At 40.2% G+C, this 13,189-nt stretch overlaps 2 protein-coding genes and 1 pseudogene across 2 annotated transcripts; all 3 read right to left on the bottom strand.

Annotated features, from left to right (window-relative positions):
• Window positions 1–329: 329 nt before the first annotated feature.
• LOC137957163 (glutathione transferase GST 23-like) lies at window positions 330–1,106 on the bottom strand (annotated as a pseudogene).
• Window positions 1,107–5,187: 4,081 nt separating this feature from the next.
• Window positions 5,188–6,038, bottom strand: LOC137956596 (glutathione transferase GST 23-like). Its single transcript, XM_068804145.1, has 2 exons — window positions 5,730–6,038; window positions 5,188–5,645 (listed from the first exon to the last, which is right to left on the bottom strand). Exons 1-2 carry the CDS (start codon window positions 6,036–6,038, stop codon window positions 5,286–5,288), a joined length of 669 nt encoding a protein of 222 aa, XP_068660246.1. The 3' UTR covers window positions 5,188–5,285.
• A 4,820-nt stretch (window positions 6,039–10,858) lies between these two features.
• On the bottom strand, window positions 10,859–11,660 carry LOC137955183 (glutathione transferase GST 23-like). Its single transcript, XM_068802051.1, has 2 exons — window positions 11,352–11,660; window positions 10,859–11,230 (listed from the first exon to the last, which is right to left on the bottom strand). Exons 1-2 carry the CDS (start codon window positions 11,658–11,660, stop codon window positions 10,859–10,861), a joined length of 681 nt encoding a protein of 226 aa, XP_068658152.1.
• Between the last annotated feature and the right edge of the window lie 1,529 nt (window positions 11,661–13,189).

Here is a 13,189-nt window from a genome sequence, read left to right as displayed (position 1 = left end):
CTTATGCGTGAGCATCGAATCTTCAAAGTCACAATGGGCCAATGGTCATTTACTTGAGAAGCAATGGGATTAATTGTTAAACAACAATGAATTTTTCTCTTTTTTATTGTGACGATACAGATCCCTGAACTCAAACCAGTCTTTTTTGCTTTTCCTTGAGAATGGAAAATTTAATTAAGAAAGGAAAGAAAAGTAACCCATTATAGGGATTAATGAAAACAAATAATATAGCCCTTTTTATGTATATTTTATTATTTGTTGAAGCAAATGACCAAGAAATAAACTGGTACTTGGTACATGCAAGCATATCATTTGGGTATTCTAAATACCGGGCGCATCAAGTAGCAGCTGATGCCAGGACAATTTTTCGCTTCGCATCGTAAGGCCCAATCAGCTCGTCGCGAGGTGGAAGATTCTCCTTGATGAGCTCAACTTGGAGAAAGCTCTTACTCCATGCGCAGAGAGACGGGAGGCTCTGTGGACCCAGTAGCTTCACGCCTGCAACCTCCTCTATCACCGGAAGCCATTGCGGAATCCAACCCGCCACCAAATTCGCGTATCCGATGCCTTCTCCGCTTAAAAATTTCTTCCCATGAACACACCCCTCCATAAATTTTTAGTGCTGCTGCTGCTTCTTCCAGGTGTTTCTCCTGTTCTTTGCCCGCAGATAAGAAAACCGCAAATACACTAACTAAGCACTGCATCAAACAAGAAAACTTTAGTGCTGATCAATAATAGGGGGTTGCTCCTAGCAATATTTACAAGTCAATCGAAGAATACATCACCTTTTCATCGACAAATTTCGCCCAGAAACGCGCATTTGCTCTCTCCAGGGGATCCTTGAGCAGCAAGGGATTACTCTGCCATGTTTCGTCGATGTACTCGAGAATGACGAGGGATTCTGGGATGGGTCTCTTATTGTGTAAGAGCACCGGGATCTTCTTATGCACTGGATTGTACTTGAGAAGTAATGGACTTTTGTTCATCAGATCTTCTTCTATGTATTCGTAATCGACCCCCTTGAGTGCCCATTGGATTCTCCAACACAGAGGACTGGGGAGAGTTCCAAACAGCTTCACTTCTGCCATTCTAAGATCTGTAATGGCGGAAAACTGCAAAGTGTTTCCGTGATGAGAGGACGCGCCCTTTTTAAGTTATAATTGCTCATGAGTAATAGTCGAGTCGAAAAGATGCAAACAAGGAAACTGATTCACAGCGTCGTCATGGTTTTCAATTTTTACAACAAATGTACCATATATAAATCTTTTTACAGCGAATGCGTTCTAAGTCTGATCTGTAGAATCAATGTTACATTAAGATGATGAACGTGGGAATCTGACCAGTTAAAATTACCTCTTTAGAGTTGGTAGAACGTAATTTTCAACTACGTACGCGAAGTGGTATTTTCATGTAGAAAAAATGTCAAAGTACACCTCCACATAGCCAGATTTCAAACAATGATCCCAATGGGCTCAGTCATCAACCTAGAAAGATGGCCAAGTTCCCGATCCACAGTGCGAACCTCTCAACGGTCAAAAATAAAAAAACAAAAAACGAAGAGGAAATTGTCCCTGTTCATCCGTTCTGATTGGTCTGACCGATCTCAATTTGGCCGAGTCTGGTTCAGCTGTTGTAACTTAAAAACAAAGAAAGACACACTAACTAGTAGCTGAAGAAAAGGAAAACAACTTTTATCAACCTTTTTCCAACTCTCCATAATTTGAAATCATCTTATCTCAAGCCGGAAGGTCAAGGATGGATTTTTCTTTTCATGTTTCTTTTGTGTTCCAGAATGACTAGAGGTTCACAAATCGGTTTCTAGTTTGTAAGTATTGAATTTAGGAACGGAGAATAATATTTACCGTGTTTACCATTGATCATGTGTATATTATTTATAGAACTATAATAGAGATTGTAGGTGATTACAACTTTTCAGAGTTTGATTTTGAGTCTACCTCAAACTTATATGTCAATTCTTATCCTTATCTCTATCATGCCCCCTCAAGATGGAACTTCAAGACGAGAGTTCATTCTTGATCTTCAAAAAGAGGAAGCATGTTCTCGTAAGTGATTTGGTGAGAGCAATTTTTGAGAAAAACAACGACACTGGTAGGAAGTTGGGGCGGACGGAATCGCATCGTCTAGTAGAAGAGCAGTGGCACTGGTAGCGGCTGGGAAGAGCAGCGTCATTGGTAGCGGCTGGGATGGACGAAATCGCATCATCTGGTGGAAGAGCAGCGGCATTGGTAGTGGTTGGGGTGGACGGAATTGCATCGTCTGGTGGAAGAGCAACCACACTTGTAGTGGCTGAGAAGAGCAGGGGCACTGGCAGCGGCTGGAGCGGAAGAAAATAGCATCATCTAGAGGAAAATCAGCAGCATTGGGAGCGGTTGGGGCGGACTGAATCGCATCGTTCGGTGGAAGATCAAGGGGTCTGGTAGCAGCTAGGGCAGATGGAATTGCATCGTCTAGTGGAAGAACAGAGACACTGGTAGTGGTTGGGGCAAACAGAATCACATCGTCCGATTGGAAGAGCAATGACACTTGTAGCGGCTGAGAAGAGCAGCAGCACTGGTAGTAGCTAGAGCAGACAAAATCACATCATCTAGTGGAAGATCATTCGCACTAGTAGCGACTGGGGCAGACAAAATCTCATCGATCAATGAAAGATTGGTAGCACCGGTAGCAGCTGAGGCAGACATAATCGCATCATCTGGATGGGGAGAAGAGGTTTTGCAGTGAGGGGTTTTTTTTTTCACATGTGTGAGTTCGCACACTATGCAGGTAAGTGCATCAGACAGGGCGTCGAGGGGGAAAATAACTTTCCCCCTTAACTTAGGTCTCGTGTTTGTTGTTGAGATGACGCAAGGGGTCTGGTGCAGCACCAGGGAGAGCGGTTGTTGGAAAGCAGATGGGGGTAGCCGGTAGCCGGTAGCCGGTAGGCGGTGGCAGCGGGGTGGTTGGAGAGGGTTCGGATCAATGGCTTTGGTTGTGGTACAGTGAGGCGAGGGCTATCTCGAACTTATATGTCGATTCTTATCCTTATCTCTATTAGTAAGAGCACTGGAAATTTAATTTTTATGCCTCGAATGAGACGGGGGATGAAGCCATGGTGTGGCCAGACACCAAGGCCGAAGACTGTGCAAGTCCAGTGCACAACAATAGTAGTAATGGCCAAGGCCAAGTGCAATGGCACGGCCCAGAGGGGCGCACGCATATGGCCAGCCCGGCATCAGCTGCAGCGGAAGAAGACATACTTGCGCTTGCCAAACGGATGGCCAAGCAGCAAGACGCATAACCGAGACATAAGGCAGCACGCCAACAGACACACGGAGGCTGGTCAAAATAGGGTTGGACACGACAAGGACTTCAGGTGCATCGGTTGGTGCACGAGACAAGGACTCCAGGCGCATCTGCAGGCGCGTGCGCGAAGTGGGGTTTCAAAGGCGCCCAAGAAGGGACTTTCGTTCTTAAGGTTTTCTTCGATGAATTTGTATTCGTTTCCTTTGTGCTTGAGTGTTATTTTAACTCTGTAATACTCGGGGCTGTCTAAGGTGAAGGTATCAAATAGCTTCACTGATGCCATCCAGCTATGCATCCAACGAAAATGCGTAATTGCCTTTTTCTTGGTAAGTTAGTTATGCAGATACGGTATTATCTCATTATGATTGTATAATCAGAATGTAGTGTGCAAACATATCCTAGCCATTGCCAATAGTATGTGTAGGCGAAGGAAAAGGCAAATTTTAATTGGATTGCCCTTTTTAAAATATCTTTTACAATAAAAAATAAAATAGTTAAGTTTCAATGGTGTCACCTACCTCATAGAAGGGCATAGGAAGTGTTAGGAGGTGTTCCTGTCCTGCACGCCTCCACAAGAGTTCTTCAAGTCTATATAAAGAGACACAAACGGAATGTAATATCAAGATTAAATTTCATTTAAACCACGTAAAGAAGGGTACAATCTCCTTATTTCTTCATCTATTTTGATCTAAAAAACTACTTTATAGCATATTAACTTAGCCAATCATCAGAAGATACGACTGCATCTTGCAAGTCCTCTACCATTCCTACAGAATTTCTCCATTACATAAGATAAGCTTATGCCTGTCTAGTCTACTCCGGAGAAACTCCAAGTTAAGGGCTCTTGTACAAGTGTCATGGTCATCTTAATATTGAAAGTTTTACCGATGTAGACTGGGCTAGATCACTCAATAGAAAATCCACCTCATGATATTGTACCTTAGTTGGAGGTAACCTTGAATCATGAAAGAGCAAAAAGCAAACTATAGTTGCAAGATCTAGTATCGAAGTAGAATATAGAGCTATGGCAAATGCGCTAAGCTAGTTTTTATGGATAAAATCCCTCCTAACATAGTTGAGATTCAACAAAGGCAGGCATATGGAATTCTATTGTGATAATCAAGCAATAATTTATTTTGTCTTTAATCCTGCCTTTCATGAAAGAACAAGGCATATCAAAGTTGACCATCACTTTGTTAGAGAGAAATTGCAAGCAGGTACTATATGTCTCAAGTATGTGTCATCTCAAAGGCAAATTGTTGATATACTCACAAAACCAGTAAGCTTAAAAATTCTCTACACTGTATGCACCAAGATGGGAATCTGCGATATTTTTTCACCACCAGCTTGAAGGGGACTGTTAAAAGATATAAGTAAGCTTAGATGGCATTCATATAAATACTATGTTTTTTGGCTATTATCCTCACCTATTAGGGTGAAGGGCAGGGATATAATTTTACTTTCTATAACATCTATAAACCTAGTCATGCACTCTCAGTAATCCTCACCCTACCCTTCTCTCACATGGTTTCACTCCTCTCTCCCATTCAAGGTCTCTTTCCTTCTCTCCTTCTCTTCTTCTCTTCTCTTCTCTTCTCTTCCTCTTCTTCTTTTTCTTCTTCTCTCCTTTTACCTTAAGATACAAACCTTACAACTATGGAATCCTGAAAACAACAATAATGATTGGTTTTCCTTATGCGTGAGCATCGAATCTTCAAAGTCACAATGGGCCAATGGTCATTTACTTGAGAAGCAATGGGATTAATTGTTAAACAACAATGAATTTTTCTCTTTTTTTTTGTGAGAATGGAAAATTTAATTAAGAAAGGAAAGAAAAGTAACCCATTATAGGGATTTATGAAAACAAATAATATAGCCCTTTTTTTGTATATTTTATTATTTATTGAAGCAAATGACCAAGAAATAAACTGGTACTTGGTACATGCAGGCATATCATTTGGGTATTCTAAATACCGGGCGCATCAAGTAGCAGCTGATGCCAGGACAATTTTTCGCTTCGCATCGTAAGGCCCAATCAGCTCGTCGCGAGGTGGAAGATTCTCCTTGATGAGCTCAACTTGGAGAAAACTCTTACTCCATGCGCAGAGAGACGGGAGGCTCTGTGGATCCAGTAGCTTCACGCCTGCAACCTCCTCTATCACCGGAAGCCATTGCGGAATCCAACCCGCCACCAAATCCGCGTATCCGATGCCTTCTCCGCTAAAAAATCTCTTCCCATGAACACACCCCTCCAAAATTTTTAGTGCTGCTGCTGCTTCTTCCAGGTGTTTCTCCTGTTCTTTGCCCGCAGATAAGAAAACCGCAAATACACTAACTAAGCACTGCATCAAACAAGAAAACTTAAGTGCTGATCAGTAATAGGGGATTGCTCCTAATATTTACAAGTCAATCGAAGAATACATCACCTTTTCATCCACAAATTTCGCCCAGAAACGCGCATTTGCTCTCTCCAGGGGATCCTTGGGCAGCAAGGGATTACTCTGCCATGTTTCGTCGATGTACTCGAGAATGACGAGGGATTCTGGGATGGGTCTCTCATTGTGTAAGAGCACCGGGATCTTCTTATGCACCGGATTGTACTTGAGAAGTAAAGGACTTTTGTTCATCAGATCTTCTTCTACGTATTCGTACTCGACCCCCTTGAGCTTGAGAGCCCATTGGATTCTCCAACTGAGAGGACTGGGGAGAGTTCCAAACAGTTTCACTTCTGCCATTCTAAGACCTGCAATGGCGGAAACTGCAAAGTGTTTCTGTGATGAGAGGACGCGCCCTTTTTAAGTTCTAATAGCTCTTGAGTAATGATCGAGTCGAAAAGATGCAAAAAGGAAACTGATTCACAGCGTCATCATGGTTTTCAATTTTTACAGCAAATGTACCATATATAAATCTTTTTACAGCGAATACATTCAAAGTCTGCTCTGTAGAGTCAATGTTACATTATGATAATGAACGTGGGAATCTTACCGGTTAAAATTACCTCTTTAGAGTTGGTGGAACGTAATTTTCAAGTACGTATGCGAAGTGGTAAAATGTCCAAGTACACCTCCACATACCCAGATTTCAAACAATGATCCCAATGGGCTCAGTCATCAACCTAGAAACCGAGTTCCCGATCCACAGTGCGTCTAGACCTCTCAACGGTCAAACAGCACCTTCGATTTGTACCTCCCGTTAGTCATCCAACAGCCAAAAAAAAAAAAAAAAACAAAGGATATCGGTGTTCCATCTCTCCCTGTTCGTCCGTTATGATTGATCTGACCGATCTCAATTCAGTCGAGTCCGGTTCAACTGCTGCAACTTAAAAGACAAAGAAAAACACACTAACTAACAGCTGAAGGAAAGAAAACAACTTTTGTCAGCCTTTTTCCAACCCTCCAAAATTCGAATCATCTTATCTGGAGCCGGAAGGTCAAGGATGGATTTTTCTTTTCATGGTTCTTCACTGTGTTCCAAAATGATTAGAGGTTCAGCAATCAGTTTCTCATCTGTAAGAGCACCGGAACCTTAATTTCGATGACTCGACAAGAAGCGACTTTCGTTCTTCAGGTCTTCTTCGATGAATTCGTATTCGATTCTTTTGTGCTTGAGTTTCATTTCAACTCTGTAACACACTGGGCTGGCCAAGGCGAAGGTATTGTTGAGATATTTATATCGGGTTAGTCCTTGTATAAGATCCGTGCGGTTGCTTTCCTACTAGGTTCGAGCCTTTTAGCGCACTGGTTTCAACATGGTATCAGAGCCAGGTAGTTGGTTGTAGAAAATTCCTTTGCTGAGCTACTCAAATGAGTAGAAAGCATTGACATGAGCTGTTGATATTGATTTAAGCTCAGATTCTAAACAAAACTCCCAACAGAATTAGAACCTTGACTATCATCACCAGTAGAAATTTGATGGGCAGCATCATTAGAATTGTTGTTGGTTTTGGATTTAGATCCAGGCGGATAGCCATGGAGCTTGTAGCAACAATCTATAGTATGTCCATCTCTCTTGCAATTATTACAATAAAACTTGTCCCTTTTCTGATTTCGGGAAGCACTGTAATTGGAATGAAATTTCTGAGAGTTTTGAGAACCCGATTTAGCAACTTCTGTTTTAACCGCAAATGCCATTGTGCCAGTGGGAGTGTTCTGAGTGTTCGAATCAGAGGCATGAATAGTCTTCCTTTGTTGTTCCTCTTGAACAATCAAAGAAAAAACACGATTAATAGGAGGCATCGGATCTATGAAAAGAAATTGACCACGAACTTGGGAGAAAGAATCATCAAGTCCCATTAAGAAGAACATTATATACTCCATATGATGATAATCAGTAAGGTTTTTAACTCCACCACAAGAGCAATTAGGACGGTAATTACTTAGTTCTTCCCAAATAGTTTTCAGCTTTGTGAAATAAATGCTAACGGAATTCTGGTCTTGATGCAAGTTCATCAATTCTCGTTTAAGCTAAAAAATGCGAAGTTCGTTTCTCTGTTGAAAACGATCCCAAAGGTCTATCCAAATCTCTCGGGCAGAAGCAACAAAAATAATACTTGCAGAAATTTTTTTGGAAACCGAATTCAAGATCCAAGAGATAACCATATTATTATTCTGAATCCAGGAGTTGAGCAAATTAGAATCAGTACCTTGAGGTTCAAGAATGGAACCATCGACAAATCCGACTTTGTTCTTCACAGATAAAGCGATCAACATCGCATGACTCTAATTGATGTAATTTTCACCGGTAAGTGGCTGCGAGACAAGAATTTGCCCTGGACTATCCGAATGATAAATATAATAGGGATTTGAAGGTTCTTCAATGGCGGAACGAGTTGAACTGGTACGAACACCAGAATTGAAAGCACTCGTCGATAAATAAGTCGCCATTAAGTGATGAAATAACCACGAACCGAGAGTTCCAAAAACAATACCTTGATAATTGACGAACCTTGATAATCGATGAACCGAGAGTTCCAAAAACAGTATGTCTTCCAGATGATGTAACCCGATAAAAAAATAAAGATTTCCAAGATAGGAAAAAATTAATCGACGAACCTTGATAATCAACAACTGTTGAAATCGACAGAAATAAAATCCCCATGGGTCGAGGACGAATCTGCGACAGAAATGGTTGTCGGATAGCTGTAATCACTGAAATAAACTCTCAAGAGCTTTAATCGACAAAAATAAACTCTTGATAGCTTTAATCACTGAGTCCCTTCCGAATAAAGATAAAAAACGGAAATTCCTCTGTCGACAACTATGGAGGACTCGTCGGAAATAGGCGCCGAAAATAGGCGAGAGAGACCGAGAAATATTCGTCGTCGAAAAACGCAGACCTTGCGCACATCTCGGAAAAAAAATGCGCAGAGAATGAAGAAACCCTTTTTTCGTTTTGCTTCTCGGCTCTGCCTCTTCGACAGCTTGAGCTCAACGGCTCTTCGCCTCTTCATCTTCTTGAGTTCAACAGTGCCTGGCAGGTATTTGTTTTTCTGTGTCTTTAAATCCTCTAATTTCTACACATCAATTCTGGATTGTAGACTCAGGAGCTACTCGACATATTTGTTTTCAAGCTCATGCTTTTGTTTCCTTGCATTATGTTCCTCACACTACAGTTACTTTTGCCCAATCATTCTCAAATTTTGGTACATTTTTTTGGTGATGTTAAACTGCATTCTAACCTTGTGCTTAAAGACGTATTGTTTGTCCCTCAATTCAAATTCAACTTGATCTCTGTTAGTGTTTTAGTTACTGATTCTGGCCTTACAGTAAGTTTTCTTCCTGATTGTTTTGTTATCCAGGATCTATCCACCCAGAGGATGATTGGCAAGGGTGAAAAAGTCCAAGATCTCTATGTTCTTAGTGCTCAAAGCTTGAATTTTGTTTCCAATGTTTTTGTTAACAATGTTTCTGCTCATGTTTGGCATAATAAGTTAGGACACATTTCTATTAAGAAACTTGATTCCTTGAAAGATCAGTTGAAATGTGATGTAACTAGATTACATAAGTCAGATCCTTGTTATATGTGTCCTCTTGCTAAACAACGTAGGCTGTCTTTTGAATCTCATAATCATTTGTCAAAATTTCCTTTTGATCTTGTGTACTGTGATATTTGGGGACTATATCAAAATATTTCTTATACTGGTCATCGTTGCTTCTTAACTCTTGTTGATGACTGTACTAGATTTACTTGGATTTATCTATTGAAGACTAAATCTGATGTTGTTTCTGTGATACTGAAGTTTTTTAATATGGTTTTTACTCAGTTTTAATGCCAAAATCAAGGTTTTTCGATCTGATAATGCCCCTGAGTTATCTTTTGTTGAGTTTTTTCAAGATCAAGGAGTTTTGCATCAGTTTTCATGAGTTGAAAGGCCTCAGCAAAACTCGGTTGTGGAAAGAAAACATCAACACCTCTTGAATGTGGCTTGGTCATTGTTTTTTCAATCCAGAATTTCAGTCTCTTTTTGGACAGATTGTATTCTTACTACGGCTTTCTTGATTAACAGAACTCCTTCTCCTCTTTTGCGACACAACACACCTTTTCATTTGCTATACAACACAGCTCCTGATTATCCCCTTTTCGAGTCTTTGGTTGTTTAGCTTTTGTTTCCACCTTAGCTGCTCATTGAACCAAGTTTCACCCTCGTGCTCTGGTTTGTGTGTTTCTTGGTTATCCGGTGTGTGTGAAAGGTTATAAGTTCTATGATGTGGAGACATAACAGGTTCGAGCCTTTTAGCGCACTGGTTTCAATATGGTATCAGAGCCAGGTTGGTCCCAAGTTCGAATCCCACTCCCACCGCGTTTCCACAGTTGTCCCCGTGCGCTTTCTACGGGCCCCGAATTTCCATGAGTTTCCCCGTGCGGAGGGGTGTTGAGATATTTATATTGGGTCAGTCCTTGTATAAGATCCATGCAGTTGCTTTCCTACTAGGTTCGAGCCTTTTAGCGCACTGGTTTCAACAGGTATCAAACAACTTTACTGATGTCTTCTAGCTCTGTATCCAGTGGAAATATGTAATGTGAAACTATATATGTACGCAATTGCCTTTTATATATGATTGTATAATGAGAATGTAGTGTGCAAACATATCCGAGCCATTGCCAATAGTATACGTAGGTGAAGGAAAAGGTAAATTTTAACTAGATTGCCCTTGTTTTAAATATCTTTTATAATAAAAAATAAAATATTTTAAGTTTCAAGGGAGTCACCTACCTCATAGAAGGGCATAGGAGGTGTTCCTGGGGTATGCCGGCACAAGAGTTCTTCAAGTTTATATAAAGAGACACAAACGAAAGGTAATATCCAGATTAAATTTCATCTAAACCAAGTAAAGAAGGGTACAATTTCCTTATTTCTTCATCTATTTTGATCTCAACAAACTACTTTATAGCATATTAACTTAGCTAATCATCACAAAATACGGCTGCATCTTGCAAGTTCTCTACCATTCCCACAGAATTTCTCCATTAGCAGATGGCACGCAAGAGGCACACACTAGCATGGTCTACTTCTGTCCTTGAGACCCTATTTGATCGATTATTCTTTTAAGCTATCCTAATCGCCTCTCTGAGTAGTAACCGTAGTCAGGAATCTCTCTCTCACGGCTCGGAAGGCAGGGATCATCTTCTCGCGAGCTGGAAGATTGTTCTTAATTAGTTCGTCTTGAAGAAAATTCTCGCACCATGAACACAGAGATGGAAAGCTCTGTAAGTCCAGTAGCTTGAAACCTGCTACTTCCTCCTCGACAGGTAACCAATGTGGAATCCATCCCACCACTAGATCCGTATATCCAATTCTCTCTCCCCCGAAAAATTTCTTCCCTTCGAGATGAGCATCAAGGATTTTAAGCGATTCTCTTGATGCTTCCAAGTTTTTCTCTTGTTCCATCCCTTCGGAATAGAAAGCCTTAATTATGCTAGCGTTACACTGCATCAAAGACGATTTCCATGATGTTAATGAAGCACCCAATAACGAGTAACTATTGAACACTATATTTTGATATGAAAATGGGATTGGTGGAAAGGAAGTCAGAGAATCACTGTCTTACCTTTTCTTCGGCGAACTTCGCCCAGAAACGTGCCACGGCTCTCTCATGGGAATCTTCAGGCAACAAGGGATTTGCTTGCCAGGCTTCCTCGATGTATTCAAGAATGATTACAGATTCAGCTACCGGTTTCTCACCGTGTAGGAGTACAGGAATCTTTTTGTAGATGGGATTATATTTGAGAAGTAAGGAGCTTTTGTTCTGGAGATCTTCTTCGACGTACTCGTAATCAATTCCCTTGTGCTTGAGAGCCCATTGGACTCTGTAGCTGAAAGGACTAGGGAAAGTTGCGAACAACTTCACTGTGCTCATGCTAGAATCGGCCAAAAGACGAGACAGAAAGAAAAAAACTCAGAAGTAAGAATAAACTTGCGTTGTTCGGAAACTTAAATAGACAGGGAGTGGTTTGCAGAGTTAGATCAATCAGAAACTAATCGTGTTGAAACTTGAAATAAAAAAAATTATATACAAGAGAAAAACACAAAAAAACCTATACAATTCGTTGCGGTCGTATTTAGATAATGAATATGGTAGAGTGGATTCCAATTATGGGGTTTTTGAAGGACACGTATGATCATTGACGAAAGCAGTGATGATAAATGTCTTTCTTGGACGAGAAGTTTTAACTACGAAATGCCACGAAGCTGATTACGTTTGTCGATCCTTCTCGTCAAAGGATTAGGAGCGGTTAATAGAGATGCAATATTTCTCAACAGATTATGAATTTGGAAACTCCAAATTTCTGTAAAAAGAAAAGCAAAATGACGATCTCAACGACTTTGATCGCTTCTCTCTTGTTTCATCTGATCCGCCGTGACCAGTAACTTCAGCACAGAGAAAGAGAGAGAGAGAGAGAGAGAGAGAGAGAGAGAGAGAGAGAGAGAGAGAGAGATCTCAAAAGAAATGCAGTTCTGTGACGAACGAAATGGTACAATGTCAACCTCACCTAATAGCTTGAATATTTAAAAGAGTCGAGACTCAAGGGTGTACATCCATTTTCGACTTTGAGTTATCATCTTCGTCCCGAGTTAGAGCAATTGAAATTTATTCAAGAATTGTGCAATTGAAGTTCTTGCGATATTAACCCCTTCTAGTGAATACAAAAGAAAAGCACAAAGGCCTTCCCCTCAAGCGTATACATATATATAAATCTCTGTTCGAGGGGAAATTAAAGGCCATATTTACAGGTGATGATAGTTCAGGAAAATGGGGGAGGAAGGAGTAGAATCTAGAGAATGTGAAACAATATGTAACCTAGGATCTTATTCATAAATTCTTTTTTTTATTCATATAAAAATGTATTCATAAATTTGATTTTTAAAATCAAAAAAATATTTATTCAAATTTTTTGTCATTTAATGACGTTGTATCTTATTTGACCGCTGACGGATCGAAATGGTGACGTGGTAGTCGATGTGTCTATTTACTCACACAGTACTAATGACGTGGTGACACGTAATCAGTCAAAGCTTACGTGTCACCTTTGACTATACATATGTATATTGGACCGGTCAAAGTTGGATATTTGTCAAAATAAATTCAAAGTGATGTCATTTATCAAAATAAGTTTTTTAAAATAGGTAATTAGGTAAAAAAAAAACCTTTATTTTCCTCTATTGCATGTAGCAAGGGTTTTTTCATCCGTTTGGGTTTCTTTCTCCCACAGCTTATGAGATCAGTTACTGAAAAACAACGCGACCAAAGAAATTCAATTAATAAAAGATGACATGTCATGAGCTTCTCTTCTGGCTGTCTTCTAAACGCTACAAAACATTTAAGATAATATTAAAATTTTGTTTTAAAAATTTTACATATTTCATTTCCTTCTATTTAACATCTTC

Source organism: Aristolochia californica, unplaced genomic scaffold (assembly GCF_029961685.1).
Source record: "Aristolochia californica isolate CCGP_79_NKW_82.1479 unplaced genomic scaffold, dmAriCali1.0.hap1 SCAF_2, whole genome shotgun sequence".
Classification (NCBI taxonomy): domain Eukaryota; kingdom Viridiplantae; phylum Streptophyta; class Magnoliopsida; order Piperales; family Aristolochiaceae; genus Aristolochia; species Aristolochia californica.
The sequence above is the reverse complement of the archived record's forward strand: the minus strand, read 5'-3'. Positions and strand labels throughout refer to the sequence as shown.

Excerpts from the sequence above, each read along its gene's own strand:
- LOC137956596 (XM_068804145.1), bottom strand. The coding sequence starts at position 6,038 with ATGGCAGAAGTGAAACTGTTTGGAACTCTCCCCAGTCCTCTCAGTTGG. Across the intron at positions 5,646-5,729 it reads CGAAATTTGTGGATGAAAAG|TGCTTAGTTAGTGTATTTGC; the intron begins GTGATGTATTCT and ends TGTTTGATGCAG.
- LOC137955183 (XM_068802051.1), bottom strand. The coding sequence starts at position 11,660 with ATGAGCACAGTGAAGTTGTTCGCAACTTTCCCTAGTCCTTTCAGCTAC. Across the intron at positions 11,231-11,351 it reads CGAAGTTCGCCGAAGAAAAG|TGTAACGCTAGCATAATTAA; the intron begins GTAAGACAGTGA and ends TCTTTGATGCAG.